Here is a 26,450-nt window from a genome sequence, read left to right as displayed (position 1 = left end):
AGTGAATTTTCCCTCTACTGTGCTGTTTTACTTTGGAGTGGGGAAATAAGGTCTTGTTTAGTGCAACTATTTGTTTCCAATAAAAACACTTAGACAAAATTGTTAATGTTTGCTTTATTTAATGAGTAATAATTACTCAAATTTCTTCATCTGATGTTTGATCCCCTTGAAAATTTTTTGGTCTTTGAGGTTGAACCTGGAGCTAGGGGAAAAATATTAAATAAACACTTAAAGAAAAGGCAGTGTTGATTATACACACATACATACATACACACACACACACACACACACACGATACTGGATATTACTACTATAAGAATCCCCCTTCCCCTTTTATGCTCATCCTGGGGCTTAAACTCAGTGCCTCTGCCTAGTGAGCCACAATTCCACTTCTGTAATTTTGGTTGTTGATTGGAGGTAAGAGGCTCTTGGGCCTTACTACCCAGTCCTGCTTCAAACTCTAATCCTCAGTTCTCAGCCTCCTGAGTAGATAGGATTATAGGTATGAGCCTTCAGTGCCCAGCAAGAGTGTCCTTTTATTAGGGACTCGGTACTAGTAACTAAAATGCTTAGTATGTGTCTCTTCTTCTGAACTTTAGTTAAAAATTTATAAACCTATGTTGCCAAGATCACATAGTAAATTGAGAAAATCAAGACTTGAACCCAGGTTGGCCTGGATTACTGTTTGCACAGTTTTGCAGTACATATATATGCCTTGCTAATCAGTTAAGGGTCTTCCAGCTGTTGAGTGTATCTTAACATACACAAGGCTCTGGGCTCGTAGCCCAGCAACAAAAGGTCTTCTGTACTTCCCAGACCTAGAACCCCACCACTCCTTAACAAGCATTAAAGAAGCTTGTCAGGCATACATTTCCCCAAGTCCCTTGTTATTCTACATTCCTGACCTATTGGTGAGTGGAGAATTTATAAGATAGGGAAACAGCTTTACCTTTACTCCATCAATAGTATGATTTTCCTGTTGTATTGCATTCTGAAGTTCTTCTTCTGAAGAAAAATGAATCCAACCTATACCTCTGTGAAAGCCAGTCTCTTTGTCCTAAACAATTCAAAAATATAAAGGAAAAGGTTAATCATGAACTTGAAATTTTCATGAGCTCCAAATCAAACTGCCAACATTTTCATTTGTTAAAAAAATCAAACTACAGGGCTGGGGATATAGCCTAGTGGCAAGAGTGCCTGCCTCGGATACACGAGGCCCTAGGTTCGATTCCCCAGCACCACATATACAGAAAACGGCCAGAAGCGGCGCTGTGGCTCAAGTGGCAGAGTGCTAGCCTTGAGCGGGAAGAAGCCAGGGACAGTGCTCAGGCCCTGAGTCCAAGGCCCAGGACTGGCCAAAAAAAAAAAAAAAAAATCAAACTACAGACATTGATAATTGTCACTAACCTTGTATATATTTATCCTCTTAGTGTTAGTCCTGTTTTTCCACTGCCAGTGATGAATAATGAATTTCCTGTCATTCTAGATGGAGTCATAGTCAATGGAAATGGTTGCTAAAGTATTCTGCTTATTTCTTACGTCCTAATTCTTTGGAACTAGAAAAATTAAGCCTGAAGCAAGCTGTCATGGTGTATAGGAGACCACAGAGAAGACAGGTCACAAAGAACTGCAGAGGGTCCTGAGAAGCAGAAAGCAGCCCCCAGTTGAAAACCCACAGCTAAAAGATAAAAAAGCAGGGACCTCAGTGCTACAGTTGAAAGAAATTCTTTCCCTATTTGAGCCTCTTATGAAGCAAACTGCCACAGACAAAAGCTGTACTACAGCTATGTGAGATATTAAGCAGAGGACCCAGCTAATGTGTGTGTTTAGCCGTTAAGCAAACCATTCCAATAGGTGTTACTATATTTTTATGGTTTCATTTTAAAAATTATGAATTTGAGGATGACAATGTATTTTTTTCTCTATTTGCAGCACAGGATTGAAACCAGTGCCCTATATATGTTAGACAAGTACTCTATCACAGAGCTCCCAGCCCCCAATAGTTAATTTTATTTTATTTTTGCTAGTCCTGGGGCTTGGACTCAGGGCCTGAGCACTGTCCCTGGCTTTTTTTGCTCAATGCTAGCACTCTGCCACTTGAGCCACAGCGCCACTTCTGGCCGTTTTCTATATATGTGGTGCTGAGGAATCGAACCTAGGGCTTCATGTATGCGAGGCAAGCACTCTTGCCACTAGGCCATATTCCCAGCCCCCCATTAGTTAATTTTTAAAGATATACTCACAAAAGGTACACTGCACTTCCGGATATGACCAAACTGTGCAAAGTGTTCTCTTAGCTCATCTGTTCAAAGGGAAGAAGATACATGAAATGGTATCCCAGATTATAGATAAAACCCAAAAAGGTTCTACAGGCCCCAGTTTTTTTTTGTTTTGTTTTGTTTTCTTTTTGACAGTCCTGAAGCTTGAACTCTGGGACTGGGTGCTGTCCTTCAGCTTTTGTGCTCCAAGCCAGTGCTCTACCACTTGGCTCCACTTCTAACTTTTTTTTGGTGCTAAATTGGACATAAAAGTCTCACAGGCTTTGTTACCCAAGCTGGTTTCAAACTGCACGCCTCATGTCTCAGCCTCCTGGTTAGCTAGGATTACTGGCGTGAACTAACAACACCCAGCTGTCCTCGATTTCTTGTAGATAGGAACTACTTTGCATTTCCTTGGCCTGAAGACTGAGCAAGCAGCTATCAGATTAATTATATTGCTGTAAAGTAACAGACTTGTTGATGGGCTAGGAATAGAATAAATTGCTCAACTGGTTGCAGTCTTCATATTAAGCAAATATTGAGTGTTTCCATCTTAGTGCATATTGTGCTGGGTGTGTGAATTATAACCCCTGTGAGCAGATCATACAAAAGACAAATCCAGGTTGTCAATAGCATAATAAAATTCCAAATAAAATCCTAATTTAGTCTTTGGTCTTTCATAATTTAAAAGTTTACAGTAGGGGGGCTGGGAATATGGCCTAGTGGCAAGAGTGCTTGCCTCATATACATGAAGCCCTGGGTTCGATTCCCCAGCACCACATATATAGAAAAGGACAGAAGTGGCGCTGTGGCTCAAGTGGCAGAGTGCTAGCCTTGAGCAAAAAGAAGCCAGGGACAGTGCTCAGGCCCTGAGTCCAAGGCCCAGGACTGGCAAAAATAAATAAATAAATAATAATATAATAAAAGTTTATAGTAGGTTAAGCCTACTATGCCATTTCCCACTGCTGGTCCATAGTTACTCTCCAGTATAGTAAATTGAATTCTCTAAATCCTACCCTGTGGATTCCTAACTTTGTGTAAATGGCTGTGTTCCTTTTTATTTTTTCTTTCTTGAGTATGTGTGTGACACTACTAGAGTTTGACATCAGGGCCTCTCATTCCTGCTTAGCTTTCTTGCTCAAGGATGGTACTCTAGTGCTTCAGTCACATCTTCCAGTTTCTTGCTTAACTGGAAGTAAGAGTTGAATTTGTCTGCCCTGGCTACCTTCAAACCTTGATTCTGAGATCTCAACCTCTAGAGTAGATAGGGTTATAGATGTGAGCCACAGGTACCCACCCAATAATCCTAATTATCTATCCAGAATTTAGCCAGAGAGATTCACTGAGTATTTTTTGGGGGGGCTCTTGCAATATAAAACATTGAACTAGCATTATGAAGTCTCAAAGACTTACCTTAAACATAAAAAAAAAATTATCTGTTTCTCTTCTGACCTACAGTGATTAGTTGTGCTGGTTTAATTTTCTATTACCTGCTTACGTCTGTCTCCTATATCATCTAAACTTCATTAGTTCAGCTGCTTATATTTGTTGTCTATAGTCTCAGTCCCACCATTACTCTATAAGCTATATAGGTACAACAGTATTTACAGTGGAACACACAGAAGGGATTCAATATTCCATAAATAATAAATAAGCGTAAAGGAATTCAATTAATAGAGTAAATTTCTAGAGAGCTTTATTGGATGGTCAAAAACCAGGTGGCAAAATAAGGGTCTCACAGAATATAATACTAGAGAATCAGAACAATAGTGCTAATCCAAGAAATAACAGTTCTCCAGAACACTTTTCAAAATGTTACGGTTTGAATTTTGAATCTTCCTCGAAGACCCATGTCAGCAGTATATGGTACCTGCCTTTAGGAGGCAGTAGAACCTTTAGGAGTTAACCTACTGGACTAGAAGGAAACTAAGTCACTGAGAAGCATGTGCCCTCAAAGGCTATTAAGACACATCCACTTGCCCCCCCCCCCATACAGACTCATAATTTGGCCTCTTAAGTGGTGGCTTCTCGAGACTGAATTTTCTTACAACCACCCATGAGTTTAAGTTTTAAATATCATCTGTTAATCCTGTCCACGATTTTATGAGGCACATATTAACGACTACAGTTTTAATGATTAATCTGAAGCATGGTGGTAACCTCCTTTCCTCTATTAACCTGAGTTATTCAAATTATACCCCTTTTAAATAGATGAGTTGGAATTCTAATCCAGGCAGCAGAATCCACTTCTCAACTACAATGTACAACCACTGTCCGATCACCCGGTGGAGACTATACGCGCTTTTCAAACTCAACACCCTCCAGCTGGATTCCCTATCTTCCCTAAGCCTGCTCCTCTTAAATTCTAAACACAACAACTCACCGACATTAAAAAAAAAAAATCTGGAAATTATTCTTCCCTTCATTCCGGACCCGTCCCTTCTCAAGCCTTCTTGAAATGCTGTGGATTTGGTTTTAAAGACATGCGTGGCTCCGGCCCCTTCCGTTTTTAACCCCTTCCCAAACACTGGTTTGTCATTTTTTTTTTTGAAATAAATGGCACGATCTTTGGTCCCCACTCCTACCCTTTTGGTACCAAAATAGTCCCTCTATGTCAACGTGATCAACAAACCTTCCCACTCCAAAACTGCAGGGAGACAGACCGTGATTTCACAGGCTAAAAGCTCAGGGAACATCAGTTACTTGTCCTCCACCCGCCCCCCCACACACACACACCCGCCGCCCCCATGCGCTTGGCCGGCTCAGGCGCAACCTGGGCCGCCGGGTCCTGGGGTGCGCTAGGAAACCAGAGAGGTTCCGCGCACGCCTCTCCCGGGAACCCCTCACTCACTAGCCGCTGCGGTCCAAGGGATTTTTCTGACAAAAGCAACCGGCCGAACAGGGGCGGAGCGCAGGGCCAGCGCACCCTTCACCGCGGAGGCTGCCATCTTGAGAGGGGATTCGTGTGACCCCGAGGTCGCGACCCCGGAAGAACTGGAGATCGACTTCCGGGCTCACTGACGTCCAGGCTCCGACATGGGGAAGATGGCGGCCGTCGTGGGTCCTGTGGTGACGCTGGCGACAGAGCCCGGAGAGGACGCCTTTCGGAAACTTTTCCGCTTCTACAGGCAGAGCCGGCCCGGGACTGCAGACTTGGGTGGGGTCATCGACTTCTCGGCAGCCCGCGGCACGGGTCCTAGTGCCTCCAAGGTATGGACTGAGAGAGGAAGCCAGCGACCTTTCCGCCCATCGCCCCGCCCCGTCCCGCGGAGCGGCTTCCCCGACGTTCTGGCCGCCCGAGCGGGAGCGATCGTGGACCGAGCCTCTCCTCCCTAGCGCGTGCGGGGCGCGCGGAGTCGGAGCTGCCCACACGCCGTCTCCACACAGCTCTGGGCTCTGGCCCTTCCCCGCCGCTGCTCGGTCCGAAAAGTCTGGGGAAAAAAATTTTTTTTAATTTTCTTTAGTATCCAGTTACAGTTCTATTTTAAATAAAACCACTAAGGACTCCTTCTTAGACATGAGGATAGCTCCTTGCACCCTCAAAAAAATAAAAACACCTCGACAATTCCCAAACTTGAGAGAGAAGTCTCATGTTGTTAGTTAACTCGTTGTGCGTTTAAAATTATTAGCCCCTGCCTTCTCCAATACTTTTATAGAGAAGCCATGGAAGAATTTTGAGACAATCCCACATATACACACTTGGGGGGGGGGGTGTATAAATGCACACACATACACGCGCAAACTGGATGACTTGGCTAATTCGGCTAGTTCTTATACTGGGGTATGGACATTAGATAGACAAGCTTGATCCCCCAGCTCTGATTAATTTTGAAAGAGTGAGATAAAGTGACTCCATTTAGGATGTCACATCATTCTCTTACTCCTCTCCATGATCCTTGTTCCCCGAACTGGCTGAATCCCAGGGGTCTTAGGTGCTTGTTGCTGGAATGGCTCACCCCAATTGGCATGCACAGGAGTTTGAACTCAGGGCCTGGGCACTGTCCCTGAGCACTTCTGCTCAAGGCTCTACCACTTGAGCCACAGTGCCACTTCCAGCATTTGGCTGGTTAGAGAAGTCTCATGAGCTATGCTTCCAGAGATAGATAGATAGATAGATAGATAGATAGATAGATAGATATCCCCTCTGAAAAATGAGAAAGGAATACATGGGACGCACGACTGTATGTGCTTCCATTTTTCTTTATGCTTGCTTTGCAAATCATACATATATATAGCCATCCTTTATTGGCCCTTGATGTTGTTCACTGATATCCAAAATGAGGCCAAGTTTAGAGCTCTCAGTAAAGTAAAATTGCAGTGTTGCAATAAATTCATACTTGTCTAGAACTCATCCTGTCATCCAATATGACCTTCAAGATGTTAGGATAACACGGCAAAAAGTCGGCACACAAAGTGTAACACTTGACTTACAAGAACTCTTTAAGACCTTAATTCAGCTCTGTTTTTCCACATTTTGCCATTCATGGATTTTAGAAGATGAGCCTCTTGAGAATGGGACATGGTGTGTCTGCTAGCAGAGTACCCAAAGTAGTCAGCACTAAACACAAGTATGTGTTGAGTATGTGAAAACTTAAGGTCCACAGCTCAAAGCAGACTAAAAGCAAATTAGAGAAGAAGTTGCTGTCACAATTCATCTGATAAGAGCAGTGGAGAAAGTGATGCTTAACAATCTGGCAAGTAAGTAACAGTGTCAGTTCAAATAATCCAATACAACACACCTTTCATTGACCCCTGTTAACTCATCAAGGTATGATCTCATAAGAAAAGGTAATGTAGCAAATCAGAACAAGTCTGCTTTTGATTTTCCTATTTCTACTTATATTAATTTTGTCTGTGTAGTGTGAGAATACAGGTAAAGAAACTGAGGCCCTAGGAAATTAATGACTCATTTCAAAAGCCCTACATCAAGTGGTAGAGCTAAGATTAAGATCATAGGCATAAGACTGTTAGTTTTACCCCATACCAGAAATGTCTTCAGAGATCTCAAGTTCCCAGGCTGACCTATGAAGTAGCCTTAGCTGTTCTCTGTTTCTTTCCTGCCAGGTGGTCAGATCTCAGCTCAGTGTGTCCTCAGTCAGTGAGCACAATGCACGCAGAGCAGGACTTCAGCCAGTCAGCAAGTGGCGAGCTTATGGACTTGAAGGCTATCCTGGTGAGTGCCCCTGGCCTCAGAGAAGGTGAAATTCCTCAGTTATTTCTCTCATTTCCTAGAAGGATCTGTGAGCAAAAAGAAAAAAATATATAATATATATTAGACAAAGGAGAAAACTAAACACATAATGTTCCACACCCTAGTACCCCTTAAATTTTTTCCATTTTTCAAATAGAAGAGCAAAAGGGGAAGGGGGGAGGGGGGTATGAGGGACAAGGTAACAAACAGTACAAGAAATGTATCCAATGCCAAACGTATGAAACTGTAACCTCTCTGTACATCAGTTTTATAATAAAAACTTAAAAACAAATAGAAGAGCAAGAGTCGGCAGTGCCTGTCTTATGTGGCAGGAAGTGGTATAACAAATAAAAATAGATTGACATTGATTCTGGTCTCCCTGGCACAGAGTACATCTGTACATCTATTCTGTCAGAAAAATTGCTTTAAATAATAGAATACTTCATAATTATTCCAGACAAATTGTTAAATAACATAACAGCTTAAAACGTGTTGCTATCAAGAAATAGCTTTTGGGGGCTGGGGATATAGCCTAGTGGCAAGAGTGCCTGCCTCGGTATACCCGAGGCCCTAGGTTCGATTCCCCAGCACCACATATACAGAAAACGGCCAGAAGCGGCGCTGTGGCTCAAGTGGCAGAGTGCTAGCCTTGAGCGGGAAGAAGCCAGGGACAGTGCTTAGGCCCTGAGTCCAAGGCCCAGGACTGGCCAAAAAAAAAAAAAAAAAAGAAATAGCTTTTGAAAAGATAATTATAGTTAATGAGATCAAAAGTTCTAATTGATTCAATAGTTCACAATTTTTAATGATGTCAAGTAACTTGCTTTACAAATAGAGAAATTAAGATAAAAAGTTAATAAGAATGGATATTAGCTAAGCTTTTTTCGAGTGTCATTAGACATTATTATGACATGGAAGATACAGAAATGCCTTATGTCATTGCATATCTACCATACTTTTTCCCTTTTTTTGGCTCTTGGTGGTGATAATGATGTTGATGCTGCTGAGATGGCACTGTGTCACCATGTTACCCTGGCTGGGCTAGAACTCCAGAGTTCAAGTAATCATTTCACCTTAGCCTGGACTGGACTGCAGAAAGGTGTCACCATACCTACCTGGGTTTTTTTTTTCCTAAAAGACAAAAGTTTATGTTTGTAATTTCAAATATGAGTTCAAAGTGAGAGAAATATTTTAAAAGGAACCAAGACTAAGAGTTGTGCTAACACTCTTAGTGTGACTACTAAAATATTTGTTAATGTGGGTGAGCAGCGTAATGGCTATAATACTACAGAAGACTTGGTTTTATATGAAGTTATGAAGGAAATCGTTGAGTGATAGATTTTACATAGGAAAGCCCCACTCTTTGAGCTTGAGCAAATAAATGTAGAACATGCATCACCAGCAGTGTTTTATTTGCTTGTTGGAACTTAGAGGCTCAATTTTAGTACCTGTTTTCAAGACAGTGATTTTCTATTGCTCTAAGTCCTTTTAACAGATGTATCAAACTGCATAGTTATCAGTACCACTTTGGGTTTCATACTGTCCAAACTGGTGTACCAGCTTTTTGAGATACTCTGGAATTCCCTGTCTTAAAATCACATTGGGGTGGTACCTCTTTATGTTCTTAAATAATTCCTTTTGGGGCTGGGAATATGGCCTAGTGGTAAAGTGCTCACCTCGTATACATGAAGCCCTGGGTTCAATTCCTCAGCACCACATACACAGAAAAAGCTGGAAGTGGCACTGTGACTCAAGTGGTAGAGTGCTAGCCTTGAGCAAAATGAAGCCAGGAACAGTGCTCAGGCCATGAGTTTAAGCTCCAGGACTGACCAAAAAAAAAAAAATTCCTTCTGTCTTTTGTGTGGGGCTAATAATCTTTTCTATATAAGATTTCCTTGGCACCAACAAGTAACTAACCTCTTGGTCACTAAGCTTGGTTTGGAATATAAGCTGTTGATAATATTAAATGGCAAAACAAGTAAGTCAACTGCAATTACCAATCTATTCTTAACACTTATCTCTAAGCTGCTTGGCTTTGTTTCTGAATCTATAACAATCTAGACAGAACTTTTAAGTGCTTTTGGTAAGATTTCGTGTAGTGGAAGAATCCTCAGGTTATTTTCTATATATATCTAATATGTCAGCACAAGTTCATTTCTGCTGAATATAGTTTAGTCTCTTTGTAATTCTGATAATGGACTATGGATATTGTTCAAACACAATTTAGTTAGAATCCAATATTTATAAGGCAAAGATCTCAGGTTTGCTGCAAGTGAGGGCCTAATGGTTTTGTTTGTTCCTTGGTCACAAATACAACCATGATGTTTCCCAAATGTGTGCTATTGGCCCCAAGAGGATGATGAATCAGTGAAGTCATGGTAACTCTCTGAACTTCTGTTCTCTCGTCTCTAAAACTGGATTAATAACTTCTTCATGCAGTTATGGAAAATTAATGAGGCTTACATTAGGTAGGCATCTAGTTATTTTTAGTAGTTGTTCTAATTAATGAGTTGACTGAATTTATTATTAATAGCTGTTATTAAACTCTTGTTATTCTTTATTTGAGTTCAAAATGAAGGGAAGATTAGGACTACTACCAAAGGTCTTTTTGTTTGAGCCTTGCCTTTTTTTTTTTTTTTTGTCAGTACTGGGGACCTTTGTCCCTGAACTGCTTTTGCTCAAGGCTAGCACTCTACCATTTGAGCCACAGCGCCACTTCTGGCTTTTTCTGTGTATGTGGTACTGAGAAATAGAACCCAGGGCTTCATGCATGCTAGGCAAGAGCTCTACCACTAAGCCACATTCCCAGTCGCCCTTTTTCTTTCTTTTTTTTGGCCAGTCCTGGGCCTTGGGCTCAGGGCTTGAGCACTGTCCCTGGCTTCTTCCCGCTCAAGGCTAGCACTCTGCCACCTGAGCCACAGCGCCCCTTCTGGCCGTTTTCCACATATGCAGTGCTGGGGAATCAAACCGAGAGCTTCATGTGTAGGAGGCAAGCACTCTTGCCACTAGGCCATATTCCCAGCCCTGCCCTTTTTCTTTATTGTCTACTTATCAGTCATTCTTTTTTTTTTTTTTTTTTTTTTTTTTTGCCAGTCCTGGGCCTTGGACTCAGGGCCTGAGCACTGTCCCTGGCTTCTCTTTGCTCAAGGCTAGCACTCTGCCACTTGAGTCACAGCGCCACTTCTGGCCATTTTCTGTATATGTGGTGCTGGGGAATCGAACCCAGGGCTTCACGTATACAAGGCAAGCGCTCTTGCCACTAGGCCATATCCCCAGCCCAATATCAGTCATTCTTATAATATGTGCCACATTGTTAATAGTCTAGACCAGGAGTTGGCACGCCCACTCAACTGTTTTGGCTTACTTACTCTCTCATTTCTCTGCTACAGAGAGCAAATGACCCTCAAAGCCTAAAATAGTTGCTATCTATTCCTTGACAGAACTTGGCTGGCCTTGTCTAGACTAGATCTGAGTGCCACCAGGCATTAAAGACCTTCAAATTACTGCTAGCATTTAACACAAAAATCCTTAAGCTTGGGGTGGGATGTGGCTTAGTGGTACAGTGCTTGCCTCGCATGCATGAAGCCCTAGGTTCGATTCCTCAGCACCACATAAACAGAAATAGCCAGAGTAGCACTGTGGCTCAAGTGGTAGAGTGCTAGCCTTGAGCAAAACGAAGCCAAGGACGGTGCTTAGGCCCTGAGTCCAAGCCCTAGACCTGGCAAAAAAAAAAAAAATTAAATCCTTAAATTTCAGTCTTTTCATATTATTTTCATATCCCTTTGCAAAAGAACATTCCAGTAATACATAAGACTGCCTTTTGTTTAATTTATTTATTCCTTCTTACTCCTCAAGAACTTTCCTCAGCCATACTTTTGCTAGGATGGCCTTATTGTTTATCAGATTGGGAAAACTGAATCCATCTGGCCTAAACCTTTGCACTGTCCCGAAATCCCCCATTTATATGCAAATGCTTTTACTCACATCCTCTAATCTTAGAGGAAGAATTCCTTGAGAGCCTTCCCTTCATTGTCTTGATCTCATCTTTTATCTCATTTTTAAGACTGTGCTCAGTTCCTTTCCTCCCTTTTATGTTCAACCAGTTTCTCATTACTGGTTCTTTCTTCACTTTCTGTAAGCATGTTTAGTTCTTGCCAGTCCCTCAAACCAAAAACTCGCTAAGTCTTTACTTGTGCATGGCTACTCCTCAGCCTTTGTTTTCTTTCAAAGCTGGGCTTCTAAAAGGAATTGTTCCTTATCTAACTGTAACCCCTCTGTACATCACCTTTATAATAAAATTTAAAATATATACACGGGATTATTCTATTATCTTCAGGCGCATCACTGTCTCCAGACAAAAGTTACTCACTTACCTCTTAATTCTTAAGAAAGTGTTGGTGCATAGTATGTATCTGTTAAATGAATGAATGTTTGTCATGCATTGGAGTCCAGCAGATACTATGGAGAACTGTTCATCAGGTATTACAAAACTGAAAAGACAAGAAGGAAACACCTAGGTATAACAGAAGTATTAGCTGTTGGAAACATCTACTACTCAACAACTAGGGATAAAAAAGCAGAAAAGTTCAGAACTACTACCTATTGCTAAACTATGAAGCATTTTTTTAACCTTCCCATTTTTGCAATGCTGAAAGTTAAACTCAGGACCTTACAGACAAAAGCCAAGTACTTGGCCACTCACTAGCCATGAGTTCTTACAGCTGTTTATTTTTGAGGTAACTTCTCACTATGTAGCCCAGGTTGACCTCAAGCTTGCAGTCTTCCTGCCTCTACCACCTAAGTCTGAAGTCTGTATTAGAAAGTCTGACTGTATTAGAAAGTTGACTTTTGGCACTTTCACTTCTAGAATTTTCTTTGAGATAACCCAGTTCACAGTTGTTATAGAATATTTGTCCCTCTTCAGAATATTAAAAAAGCCAGGGATATCTGCATAGGGGTAGGTGCCTGGTGATCAAAATCTAGCTTTTCATTAACTTGGTGCATAACTTAAAAGGCTATGAAGAGTAAATGACAGAATAACTGATAGCATTTCCTTTTCTTTTTTCCCATTCATCTTTTGTATAGGATTTATTTTTATCCCAAACCCCTTCCTCCCAGGGTACCAATGGCACTGGGTGAAGCAGTGCCTTAAGTTATACTCCCAGAAACCTAATGTATGTAACCTGGACAAGCATATGACTGAACAAGAGATCCAAGATGTGTGGGAACAGAGCAAAGAGTTTCTAAGGTAAGTCTTTATAAGACTGAGTGCTAATACACTGCTCAGATCAATGCAGATCTTTAAAGAAGCTATTCTAAAAGAGTACAATGCAAGTGACCATCCTGGGTGTTTTTTCTCACAGTTCCACATGAGGCAGCACAGTTGTATTCTTCCCCTGAGAACATTTGGCCAGATGCTTTGACAATTATAATAAACTGAGATCCAGTTGCAAGATTCGCTTATCATAATTTAAATATTGAGTTCATCCACATTAGTCATCAAATGCTCCATTTTTATTCAGCTTCACTCCTTTTTTTCTACTTAAAAGCAAGTTGCTTTGAAAATTTATAGTGTTCTAGTGAAGAGTATCATTGATAGCTCTACTTCTACTTTCCTAAATGGAGTTGATGCTGCTAGCTTTCTTATGCTAAGTCAGTTGTTGCTTATGGGAGGAAAACATTATTTGTACCATCATGTTGTTTCTACAACCATTTATTCATTCCACAAATACTCACTGAATACCAAGCATGAGGCTAGGCATTAGAGACACAAAATGTAATGTGATACTCTCCTTGCATACTCTACAGCAAGAACTCATTATCTACAGGAATAATCATAATAGAGCTCAGAAACTTATGATAAGGTTAGGGGGAAAAAAACTGTGGGAACAGAGGAGAAAATAATTCTTTCTGGTAGAGTGGAGTTATCGAAGATAAAAAAAAAGTGGTGTGGTATTTTTTTGCCAGTCCTGGGGCTTGAACTCAGGGCCTGGGCACTACCCTGGGCTTCTTTTGCTCAAGGCTAGCACTCTACCACTTGAGCTACAGTGCCACTTGCTGCTTTTTCTGTTTATGTGGTCCTGAGGAATCGAACCCAGGGCTTTGTGCATGCTAGGCAAGCACTCTATCGCTAAGCTACATTCCCAGCCCAAAAGTGTTTTGTTTTGTTTTTTAATTGAGCATATTCTCCTTTTTACTCTGCCTGTTTCAACTGATCCAAATTTTTAGGAGTTCACTAATCAGAAAAGTCAAAAGGCTGGCTAGTGGTTGAACAGTGGTAAGCACTTACCTCACATATATGAAGCCCGAGGTTTGATATCAGGGCTGTAAGGGGAAAGAGAAGGAAATAGCTAATTACTAGGGAAATCAAGTACATGCTGAGTGGTTTCACCACATGAGGATCCTTAGAAGCTCATATTTGGTTTTCCCTAGATTTTTGTTCTATGCTACTTTTTCCTTTGCTGATTTTGCTATGCATGCTTGATTTCCCTAGCAATGAGTTGTGACACAATCTGTAAAGTGGCCGCCAAAGAAGCTTAGTATCCAGGTTTTTACTAGGAACTGGCCACATAGGCAGTTTCTGCCTGACATACAACAAAATTGCAAACTCCCAGAAGGAAGGCATACACTAATATAAACTCCACATTTGTACAAACAGTCAAGTCATAGTGAACTACTCTTATCAGTGAGACAGTGGTATGAGCCCTCTCAAAATCCAGTGGTCATCTGTGTAGTTGTTTGAAAGGATAGTAGATTATTATCTATGTCTCTCTTGGATACACTTGCCTTAAACAAATCAGTGCTTTTTGTTCCATGCCTTTGAACTACTGGTCTTAATAAATGTCTGTGTCATGATGTCCTTAGATAATGAACTAACTATAGGAAGACAGACAGCATCTATTCTATAAACTCATAGCAAACATCAAGACGAGAGCCACTTGAGTATGGGCCTCCAGGAAAGCCTTCACTTTTGCTTTATGTGCCCAGTACCACCTGTTTAAATGCTAATCATTCTTTTGTTTTAAGGGATTTTGTTTGTGCCAGTCCTGTGTCTTGAACTGAGGGCCTTGACACTGACTCTGGGCTTCTTTGCTCAAGACTAGCACTCTGCCTCTTGAGCCACAGCTCCACTTTTGGCTTTTTGGCGACTCTCTCAGACTTTACTGCCCACATTATCATTCCACAATCCTCAGATCTTAGCCTCCTAAGTAACTAGAATTATAGACATGAGCCCTAGCTCTCAGCTTGCTGGTCGTTCTTTGTAATTCTTCTCTACCACAAGCTTTAAAGATGAGACAGCTGACTTTGAGCTCTCTCATAGCTATCAAAGTCATGCTATTCAGTCCACTACTAGACTTTATTGCCTTAATTTTCCTCATTTCTTCTTAAACTTTAAATGTGTCATTTCCTGTCCTAACATAAATTCCTTAAAGGAGTCGTCTTTTTACTAAACAGCTGGATGTTTTAGACAAAAATTTGATTAATTATGTAAATTCCACAGAGGAAAAAAGTAAAATTATTAAACTTAACATTGATGAGTCAAACAAATAAGCTGCCCCTTTATTTAAAAAAAAAAAAAGTGAATCACATAGATTAGAAAGGCATAATTTCAGAATAAGTACCTCTCTCCAAACTTATAGTTTGGGCAATAGAGTGACAGAAACCAAATATATTTCAGTGATGCTTTAATTGCTAACTAGGCCTCTATTATCTAAGCTATGTTATACAGGGCTAAGAAAGTCATAATAACCCAGTTTTTTTGTAAATTATATTCTATGTATTTTGCCAAACTTTTTTTCCCAACCTGCAATTTTGGGAAGCCACTATCATTATAGACATAATAATAACTGTGATTAGTTATATCCCACTTTCAGCAAACCAAATCGAAAATACCCTGGTAACCATACTTAACATTGACCACAGTACTTTGGGCTCATTTCCCATTGACAGGTCTAATGTTATCACTTTTCTTTTTCTTTTCTCTTTTTCTTGTTTTATAGTTCCTGGGATTCTAGACGCTTAACATTTAAAGTTAATCCCATCCAGCAGAAGATTTAGAAATAAAGATCAGTATGTTTTTCACTGCCGTTATATTCTTAGTCAACTCATTTATCTGTTCTTGTTTCCCTTACCAAGCTTTGACTAACAGCTTGTACCATAGAATACTAAATTTATAGACTCCACCATCCATACATAAGGCTATTTTTACCATTTAAGATGAATAAACCCTCTTTTCTTACCAACCTCTTATAGGAGTAAAGAAATGAACAAACGACGACAACGAAGTTTACTAGAGAAACTGCGCTGGGTGACCTTAGGATACCATTATAACTGGGACAGCAAGGTATCTACTTTTTAAATTCTTTTGTTTTCCATTGATATGCTGCTTAGACTTGTATAGTTGGACAAGTTTAAAGTTTCACCATTACAAGAGAGACTGTGTAGAGTGTAAACTGTCCACTTATGGAAAAATGTCTCTCTCATTGATTTCCTCTTTTGAACTCTCTTTTTAGAGCCAGGTATGATAGTTCATTTCTGAATCCTAGAACTTGGAAGAGTCAAAAGTTTGAGGCCAGCCTTAGCAACTTAGACCCTTCCCTAAAAACTAAGATAAGTAAATAAATACATTAACATATCTTCACATATAAATAACTATATCTTCACATACATCAAGAAGAATGAATAATTATTAAGAGAAAAACTTGTCTTCTGGATATAGTATTATATCAGAAGTATTCTGTTAATGCTCTCTCAAAGTAGGATTCAGGGATAACCATTTCTTTATTACTTTGGGTTTTTTTTGTTGTTTTGGGTTTGTTTTTCCAGTCCTGGGGCTTGAACTCAGGGCCTGAGCACTGTCCCTGGCTTCTTCTTGCTCAAAGCTAGCACTCTACCACTTGAGCCACAGTGCCCACTTCTGGCTTTTTCTATATATGTGGTGCTGAGGAATGGAACCCAGGGCTTCATGTATATGGGGCGAGCACTGTTGCCACTAGGCCATATTCCCAGCCCTTGTTTTCTTTTTTGTCAGTTGTGGCACTGTCCCTGAGCCTCTTTGTGCTCAAGGCTAACGCTCTATCACTTTGAGCCATAGCCCCACTTGCAGTTTTTGAGTGGATAATTGGAGATAAGACTCTCACAGCAACTTTTCTGCCCTGGCTGCCTTTGAACGATGGTCCTCAGACCTCAGTCTCCTGAGTAGGTAGGATTACAGGCGTGAGCTACAGGCACCCAGTTCTTTACTGCTTTTAAGAGCAAATCTCAACTACCATTTTTTTCCATTATTGTTTAGAATTTGTTGGGTGATTATTTCCTACAGGACATCTTGAGTAAAAGAAGTCTTATGTGCTGAGAAGAAAATTTGTTGGTATAGACCACCTCCTGTACCTATTAAGCATTTACTTTTTTTTTTTCTTTTTTTTACAATCCTGGGGCTTGATCTCAGGGCCTGGCTACTGTCCCCGAGCTTCTTTTGCTCAAGGCTGGCACTCTACGACTTGAGCCACAGCACCACTTCTGGCTTTTTCTGTGTATGTGGTACTGAGGACTTGAACCCAGGGCTTCATGAATGCTAGGCAAGCACTGTACCAATAAACCAGATTCCCAGCCCAAGCATTTACTTTTTAAAAACTATTGTTTTAGTCAACCCAACTTACTAAATAACTGCTGCAGATCATGACAGATTGATATTTGAGATATACTTCTTACTTTCAGTACTACAGATTCATTAGGAAACTATCTATTCAATGGAATAGACATGTGATTTTCTCTGAGTTAGGCAGCGTGGGTCTGAATCTTGTATTTGACAATGTCTACGACAGAAGGTAGATAAGAAATTAAGAGATTAATTTATTGTAGAGTGATTGCAGCAGTTCTTGACTATACTATGCACTCAAGGGCACAAAACATTAGCTATTGCTTTTAATGATATTTTTGTTTGGAGCTGTTGGTTCAGCAGACCTCAAAGTTAGCCTTTTTACTAAAGAAATGAAAAGTAAAATATGTTTTTTTTAAAAAAACAGACTGAAGTTAAAACTCACTTCTAAGTAAAGTAAATTCCATCTGTCCAGATCTGAGACTTGTTCCCCCAATTGAATTACAGGAAGGCACTAGGGAAGCTTGAGACAAAATGGATTTTCTGATCAAAACGATTAAAATTGAGGTTAACTTAGGGAAGAAAGAGGTGAGAGCAGAGCCATGGGGGTGGGGGGAAATGAAGGGTGTAATCATTGCTGGTTTACACAACTTTCCCAGCTCTCCAGCTTCTCTGCATGGGAAACTAACTAAAAGTCTAGATGGCAAGTGTAGGCCTTGTAGCTGTCACAAATTGTATGCACAGAGGTGTTTTTTTTTAGTTGAGTGTCAGGGCCTTTGTCTTTTGGCTTGGGGTAAGTGTGTGTGTGTATTTATGTGTGTGTATGTATTTGTGTAAGTAAAGGTATTTGCTTACAGTAGTAGCAGTTTAGAGATAGTGCTGAGAACTATTTGCATTTTAAGATCCTACCTTAGCAATCATAAGTCAGACTTAATTCAGATGTTTTGAGCATGTCATCTCATCAGATTGACTGTTGAGGTTGCACTACACCATATTGCAAGCTGGCTACAGTATTTGAGTTGTCCTTTTTTTTTCTTAAGTAACCCTTTTATTAGAGAACAGTTTCAATTTACAGAAGCCCAGAGAAAACAGAACAGTGAGATGCTATACCTCCTATTTATTAATCCTTTCCAATGAGTCAGTATTAATACATATTATAATAGTGAAGTCCATACTGGAGGTTCAGGCTTCTGTAGCTTTTAACTAATATCCTTTTGTTTTTGTTCCAGAATCTAAACACTATACTACATTTAGTCATCACATTTTCTTAGGTAACAGTAATAGTTTTGAGTTGCCTTTTTACCCAAGAGAACTATCCTCCTTAGGATTAAAATGTACTAGAGGGTGATATAAACACCATTCAGATGAATTTGTGTAATTTATTACTACATACCACAGTGCATGCCATATAAGTTGGAGGATTTTAAAGTGGTAAGTTAATCTTGTGCCACAGTTTTCCTGTGTTCCTGAGATTATTGTTTTGTTTTCTTATTCTCTCTACTTTTACCAAAGAAATACTCAGCAGATCATTATACACCTTTCCCTTCTGACCTGGCTTTCCTCTCAGAGCAAGTAGCTGCTGCCTGTGGGTTTCAGGGTTTCCGAGCTGAAGCAGGGATCCTGAATTACTACCGCCTAGACTCCACCCTGGGAATTCACGTAGACAAGTCTGAGCTAGATCATTCCAAACCCCTGCTATCCTTCAGGTAAGTTCCCTCCAGGGATGTTTATATTTGGATTACTTGGTATCTTTTTTTTTCTTTTCTGAATTATTAGCTAAATGAGTGTTGGTCCTGGGGCTTAAACTGAGGGCCTAAGCACTGTCCCTGAGCTTCTGTGCCACAGGCTAGTCCACCACCACTGAGTCAAAAGTCCATTGCTAGCATTTTTAATAATAAATTGGAGATAAGAGTCTCACAGACTTTCCTACCCAGGCTAGCTTTGAACCTCAATCATCAGATCTCATCCTCCAGAGCAAGTAGGATTACAGGTCTGAGCCATCAGCACCTGACCTACCATTAAACTTTTTTTTTTTTTCCTGGTCCTAGGGCTTGAACTCAAGGCCTGGGCACTGTCCCTAAGCTTCATTTTACTCAAGGCTAGCACTCTGCCATTTGAGCCACAGCACCACTTCAGGCATTTTTTGAGTAATTTATTGGAGATAAGAGTCTCATGGACTTTTCCTGCTCAGGCTGTCTTTGAACCACAATCCTCAAATTTCAGCCTCCTAAGAAACTAGGATTACAGCCACCTGTGCCTGGCTTCAACATTATTTTTTTTTCTTCTTTTTGCCAGTCCTGGGCCTTGGACTCAGGGCCTGAGCACTGTCCCTGGCTTCTTTTTGCTCAAGGCTAGCAGTCTGCCACTTGAGCCACAGCACCCCTTCTGGTCGTTTTCTGTATACGTGGTGCTGGGGAATCGAACCTAGGGCTTCAGGTAGGGGAGGCAAGCTCTCTTGCCACTAAGCCATATCCCCAGCCCCACTGTGGACATCTTAATAGTGTGTCATAAAATAAAATTCACCTAGCTTTTCCAAAGCAGTACTAAATTACAGTTGTTTTTTTTGTAAAACTAACTTTTTTATCCCAGTGTTAAGGCTTGAACAGGTGCTATTCCTTAGCTTTGGTGTGGCACAAATTGGATTTGAACCATGATCCTCAGTCTCAGCCTCCTGGGTAGCTAGAATTACAGGCATTAGTCATGGGTGCCCAGAAATACTAACTCTACTAAGACAGGTATGGTTTTTGTTTGTTTGTTCACTTGTTTTTTAATAAAGGCATTATCAGTGATTTGTGGAATAGACAAATAGAATGCCATAAGACAAAGTAAATGACCTTTCTGCATTAATGGAGCAAATATAGAGCTAATTTTTTTGCAAAGATTACCAGTATTTCAATGAAGAAAGTCTTTTACATACTAACATAGTAACTGACGCAACCCATTTCATTGAAATACCGAAAGCTTAAAAGATGCATTAATAGGAACTGGGAATATGGCCTAGTGACAAGAGTGCTTGCCTCGTATACATGAAGCCCTGGGTTCAAATCCACAGCACCAGATATGCAGAAAACAGCCAGAAGTGGACCTGTGGCTCCAGTGGCAGAGTGCTTGCCTTAAGCAAGCCAGAGACAGTGCTCAGACCCTGAGTTCGAGGCCCACGACTGGCAAAAAAAATAAATAAATAAAGATGCATTATTAAAGCCAGGTGCCAGTAGCTTACATCAGTAATCCTGGCTACTCAGAAGGTTGAGATCTGAGGATCACAGTTCAAAGCCAGCCGGGGCAGGGAAGTCCATGAGGCTCTTATCTCCAATTAACCACCAGAAAATTGGAAGTGGTACTGTGGCTCAAAGTGATAGAGCATTAGCCTTGAGCAAAAGAGCTCAGGGATAGCACCCAGGCCCTGAGTTCAAACTCCCTGACCAAAAACAAACAAAAAAGATTCATTAGTAAAAATCTATGGATAATTTCTTCATTTATGTGCCAAATTTTATTTTGCAATACATCTGGGCAATCATGAGTGTAGATAATAGCCAGATGTGGTAGCACATTCTTATAATCCCAGCTTCTTAGAAGGCTAAGGCAGGATTGCAAGTTTGAGTATAAACCAGACCTACACCCTGTCATAAAATGTGCATCTCCATAGCATATACAAGGCCCTGTGCTCATTCTCAGCACTTGAAAAAAAAATTCAGGTATAGATATTAGATCATGGGTTGGTCACTCTGAGACAAGCCAAAAGAGAAAAGTTTAAAAAGAAAATAAGTGGGGCTGGGAATATGGTCTAGTGGTAAAAGTGCTAGCCTCGTATACATGAAACCCTGGGTTTGATTCCTCAGCACCACATATATAGAAAAAAGCCAGAAGTGGTGCTGTGGCTCAAGTGGTGGAGTGCTAGCCTTGAGCAAAAAGAAGCCAGGGACAGTGCTCAGGCCCTGAGTTCATGCCCCAGGACTGGCAACAATCAATCAATCAATAAATAAATAAATATCAAGCTGAAATTATAGAATAATGTAGTAACTTTCACCACTATGACTAATAACAAAACCTTGCTGGTTCTGCTTATTTTTTTGTAGTTTTGGACAGTCTGCCATCTTTCTCCTTGGAGGTCTCAAAAGAGATGAAGCCCCCACAGCCATGTTTATGCACAGTGGTGACATAATGGTCATGTCGGGCTTCAGTCGTCTGTTAAACCATGCAGTCCCTCGAGTGCTTCCAAACCCTGAAGGAGAAGGCCTGCCTCATTGCCTAGACACACTTCTCCCAGTTGTCCTTCCCGGGGATTCAGTGGTGGAGCCCTGTTCTCTGGAGGACTGGCAGGTGTGTGCCAGCTACTTGAAAACTGCTCGTGTTAACATGACTGTCCGACAAGTACTAGCCACAGACCAGGACTTCCCTCTGGAACACATGGAGGAGAAAAAGAGAGACATCACCACAGGTTTCTGCCATTTGAATGACCAAGATAGCCAAGTAAAACGGGCCAGGTTAAGCCCTGACAGCTGAGACTTGGAGGTCTCATTCTTCCACTCTGGCAGGTCTATAGTGATCACGGACTCTAGCACCAAGACAGACAGGGAAGAATGAATTGTTTTGGAATATATCCTGAAGAATAAATATTACGGTGTGCTCAGAGAAGTATTTGACTGAGTCTGGTTCTAGACAGATGTTGGCAGTGACATGTGTTGGTCATCTAAAGGAGATAGGATCGTCCACATATGCCTTTCAGACTCTGCCATTACCTCTGAGAGAGGTAGAGGTGAGTTTACATGTCTGTGGAGTCTAAATACCTCCAGTTTTATTAATGGGAAATACTGGACATCTGTTGATGGTTCTATGAACAAGCCATTAGATTCATCTTAATTCTTCCAGTCACCATCAAAGTTCTAATTTCTTTTTCCTCTTTCTTTCACTGTCACAGAGAAACCCTAAATCAGAAACCAGAAATCTTGTTTCCTAGAAAAGACATTAAACACAGCCATAGCTTTGCCTAAAAGATTAATATTTGTAAGTCCATGGAAGGGGGAAAGTAGATTGTCCGTGTGCCTCTTAGTGTCTCCAGACTCTCCCTGTTGGCCTTTTTTTTTTAATGCTGATCCCAGGGTTTGAACTCAGGGTGCGGGCACTATCCCTGAGCTTTTTAGCTCAAAGCTAGCATTCTAGATCCACTTGTGCCACAGCTCCACATCTGCCTTTTGGGTGGTTCACTGGAGAGGTGTTTCTGATGGACTTTGCTGCCCAGACTGGCTTCGAACCTGAATCCTCAACTCTCAGCTTCCTGAGTATCAGGTCCCTGTTGACTTCTTTAATGCAGTTTTAATTTTTGGACTGAAAAAGTCCCAAGGGCATTCTGTTACTGCTTTCTTCATGAATAAACTTACTCAATTTTAAATTAAAGATCTGTATCTGTCCTTGAGGGTTAGTGTATCTGAGATTAGTTTTTTCTTCTTTTTATTTGGTGCATTGTTCATGCTGTTGAAGCCCTGTGGCTGTTCCTGCCCCCAAAACCACCCACCTCTACCTGGGGTGTTCTTGTCCTTATCTCAGAAAGAAAACTGCTTCACAGTCCAGTCACTGCTCTCTGTCTGGTGGGAGACTGCTTGGAAATGGGAGCACTAAGCTTTTGTTTTTTAAGAAAGGATCTCACTTGTTTTGCTTTGTTTTGTTTTTTAAAAAGTCTTTATCCCAGGCTGGCTTGGAACTTAAGATGTTCCTGCCTCACCATCCCAAATGCTGCGAGGTGCTAGCAGGACTAGCTACCAAGTTTGAATCTTTGTACCCCCTTAAACTCCAAACAATATCCTGCATCAAGTTATTGTACATTTCTCTGGACCTCAGTTTCCTCATCCATAAATATGAAGAAAATATTTATTGCCTTCTTCCTAAAGAGATTTTGATACTTAAAAAGGAGTTCCTTTATAGACTAAGTTGTGCCAGTTTGTTTTGCTACTAAGTGGGCTTGTTTGCAAGGAAGACTGACTGGTAACCACTTTGCCGACTGATACTTTCAATATGTCTTACCTTTTTTAAAAAAAACTACCAACATTGAGTATTAATTTTATATGAGAATAGCAGGTATAGATAGTGTGTGTGTCTGTGTGTCTGTGTGTCTCTCCTTAAGCTTAAACTCAGAGCATGGGTGCTGTCCCTGAGCTTAGTTAGTGCTCTACCACTTGAACCACAACTACACTCTGTCTTTTTGGTGGTTAATTGGAGATAAGAGTCTCACAGATTTTCCTGCAGCTATAGATTTTTTTTTTTTTTTTTTTTTTGGCCAGTCGTGGGCCTTGGACTCAGGGCCTGAGCACTGTCCCTGGCTTCTTCCAGCTCAAGGCTAGCACTCTGCCACTTGAGCCACAGCGCCGCTTCTGGCCGTTTTCTGTATATGTGGTGCTGGGGAATCGAACCTAGGGCCTCGTGTATCCGAGGCAGGCACTCTTGCCACTAGGCTATATCCCCAGCCCAGCTATAGATTTTTTTAAACTGGTGGGTTGTTTGTTTGTTGCCCTGGGGAATCACACTTAGCACGGTACATTTGCTAGGCAAGCACTTTGCCACTGAGCTACGTTCCAGCCCAGGTATAGATTTTTTTTTTAAGGAATAAAAGTTAATGTAGATTCATTACCTATGTATAAGGTTCTAAAATTGGTGCATGATTGGGAAATCATATATAATTAAGTTTACCACTGGGAAAAGTCCTTAGGTCATCCATAATGTACATTAGATCTACCCACCTGAAACCAACATGCTGTCATTTAGTAAATCTAGCAGAAACATACCTTTAGCATTCGAATTAATTATATTTTCTTCAGTTGAGTATCAGGGCCCAAATGCTAGACTTATTGAAGTTGGAGGAGCAAGTAGAAACTGAAGGCCGCAGAGAGCCGATTCCTGTCTCACATTGCACGCTCTAGCGAACATGCTCCTCGAGTGGGATGGTGAGGAGAACTGTCTGCAGTGTTTCTCTCCCCACCCCTGCCCATGAACTGAGGAGTTGAAGGAGAAAAAAATCAAGACTATCTAATGGCATATGAAATTCAAGTCTCAGTGTCCAAAATAGTTAGAATTTCGTTGGAGCCCAGCCACTTTAATTAATGTACATATTAGTGTGGGTGCTTTTATGTTATAATGGCAGGGCGAAACCCTGACAAGAGACCTTGGTGGTTCACTGAACCTAAAAGATAATGACCTGGCCTCTGATAGAGGAAGTGACTCCTGGGAAAGAAGGGGCACTCAAAGAAAGGATCCTGGAGACAAACCTGAAACCAAGAAAGGACCAAAGGGAAAGTGTTCTTTTTGTGTGCGTGTGCCAGTCTTGGGCTTGAACTCGGAGCCTGTGCACTGTCACTGAGCTAGGGTTTTTTTGGTTTGTTGTTGTTTTGTTGGTCATGGGGTGTGAACTCTGGGCTTGGGCACTGTCCCTAAGCTCTTTCCCTCAAAGCTAGCACTCTATCACTTGGAGCCACAGCATCACTTCCAGTTATTAAGGTGTTGTACACCGGGGTTACCATAATTCAGGTAATGCAGACATTTCTCTTCTGGACAATCACCCCCCTCCTTCTCTGTCTCCTAGTTTACCCCTCATATCCCTAACCACAAGTTATTCATTTTCCACATTGTGTATACTGAATATTATTATTGCATTTGTTTACCCCTCCTTCCTCCCTTTCTGAATTCTCCTTTGCCACCTACAAGGCAGAAATTAAAACACACACACCAACAACAACATAACCAACATCATAAATAAATAACCCATTGTTTGGTCCTTAAGGTTTTTGTGCTCAAGGCTAACACTGCCACTTGAGCTACAGTTCCACTTCTGGCTTTTTGGTGGTTAATTGGAGATAAGAGTCTCATGAACTTTCCTGTTTAGGCTGGCTTTGAACCGTGATCCTCATATCTCAGCCTTCTGAGTAGCTGGGATTGAAGGTATGAGTCACCAGCACCTTGCCTTTTTTATTTTATTTTATTTTTTTTTGCCAGTCCTGGGGCTTGGACTTGGGGCTTGAGCACTGTCCTTGCTTTTTTTATATTAAGAATTTTTTTTCTTTATTGTGCCTGGGGAAACCACTCCTAATACTCTGCTTGTAAGAATGTGAATGGATGGCTGTGGTCAATCAGGCACATGGTGAACACATAATGTACCATCTGTACCATTTGGATGAGGCAGTCCCAAATTACACCTCCTTTTCCTCTCAGCAGGCTTTGATAAATTTTGTGGCCATCCTCATTGTTTTCAGGTGTGTGCCATTTGACCCAATTATTTTTATTTCTAGGAACTGAATGGACAAGAGTAATCAGAGCTATCCAGAAAGACTTGAGTCCAAATGTTTATTGTAATGAGAACTGGAAATAAGCCCAGCATGCAGCAGCAGGCAAGCACCGGGGAAATTCATATAGTTCTCAACAGTGATTCTAGGGTCTTCTTTCTAGAACCTTCTTCCTGGAATACATGTCCCAATAGATAGGCCCTGTACATGGGGAAGTACTTAGACTAACTCTAAGAAAATAAGGTCACAAACTGCATAGTAGCCTAATTTTGTACAGAATGTCTACTTATTTTTTTAAAAGAACAGTATACATATCAGAATGTGAATGACAATGGGATTATTTCTGATACTTGTGTTTTTCTGCATTTCTGATTTATCGTAAACTGAAAGCCTTTCAAAATTGTGTTTTAAAAAGAATAAATACTGTTTTTTAAGAAAGATAAATTTGACCTGGCAGTTTTATCTCTCTAAAACTTAGAATCAAATCTAAGAACAACATCATTAGCCAAGAAAGGAGCTTGATTAATGAAATTATGTTATACTACTATCATAAAGTCATGCTTTAGAGGAGTGTTTAATGATTGGACCAATGCTTAATATGGTTAAATGAGGAAAACAGCTTTAAAGTAGTATGGACAGCATTTGCAATGCATGTATACATTTAAATTTTTTGTAGCTTTTTCGAAGGCCTTTCTAGGTTTCTTGAGGGGGGGTGAGGCACATGCTTAGCTCAGCAGTGGTGGTTATATGAAGTGTCACGGTCAAGTGTCCTTTCTAGATGTCTTCCCTGGTCATTCGGACAGCCTCTCAGAGTCTCTCACTTTCTGCTTGCTTTAAAATACACCCAACAGATAGATTTGCCTCGGTGCCTTCTGCTTCCACCACAAATAGGTCCACTCTGTGCCTTCTGCTTCCACCACAGATAGGTCCACTCGGTGCCTTCTGCTTCCACCACAGCCCCTTGCCGGTGCCCATTCTTACCCCATATTCAGTTTTCCCTGGAAGGGTCCTGGGGCCTCCACAAGACACAGATGTTTTACAGAATAGGACAGACTCAGCAAGATTTGGCTTTCCAAGGTTCCAGTTTTCTCTATTCCCCTTTTCACTAAGATAAGCTGGTTTGGGGGCTGGGGATATGGCCT

General features: G+C 41.0%; 2 protein-coding genes across 3 annotated transcripts; one reads left to right on the top strand and one right to left on the bottom strand.

Annotated features, from left to right (window-relative positions):
- Nucleotides 1-96: 96 nt before the first annotated feature.
- LOC125362937 (SRA stem-loop interacting RNA binding protein) lies at nt 97-5,312 on the bottom strand. The gene is made up of 4 exons (XM_048361897.1): nt 5,110-5,312; nt 2,244-2,302; nt 950-1,057; nt 97-202 (listed from the first exon to the last, which is right to left on the bottom strand). Exons 1-4 carry the CDS (start codon nt 5,204-5,206, stop codon nt 137-139), a joined length of 330 nt encoding a protein of 109 aa, XP_048217854.1. The 5' UTR covers nt 5,207-5,312; the 3' UTR covers nt 97-136.
- Nucleotides 5,295-24,411, top strand: Alkbh1 (alkB homolog 1, histone H2A dioxygenase). 2 transcript variants are annotated; one of them, XR_007213156.1, is made up of 7 exons: nt 5,295-5,468; nt 7,323-7,431; nt 12,532-12,694; nt 15,700-15,790; nt 18,554-18,747; nt 21,118-21,797; nt 24,174-24,411. XR_007213156.1 is itself a non-coding variant. In XM_048361896.1 (6 exons), the coding sequence occupies exons 1-6, from the start codon at nt 5,295-5,297 to the stop codon at nt 21,542-21,544; spliced, it is 1,158 nt and encodes a 385-aa protein (XP_048217853.1). In that variant the 3' UTR covers nt 21,545-21,884. The 2 variants fall into 2 exon arrangements, 1 of the variants encoding a protein (XP_048217853.1); XM_048361896.1 differs by lacking the exon at nt 24,174-24,411 and having other exon boundaries at nt 21,118-21,884.
- The last annotated feature ends 2,039 nt before the right edge of the window (nt 24,412-26,450 follow it).

The sequence above is a fragment of the Perognathus longimembris genome, chromosome 14, assembly GCF_023159225.1.
Source record: "Perognathus longimembris pacificus isolate PPM17 chromosome 14, ASM2315922v1, whole genome shotgun sequence".
Taxonomy (NCBI): Eukaryota; Metazoa; Chordata; class Mammalia; order Rodentia; family Heteromyidae; genus Perognathus; species Perognathus longimembris.
This window is presented reverse-complemented; position numbering and strand designations above follow the sequence as displayed.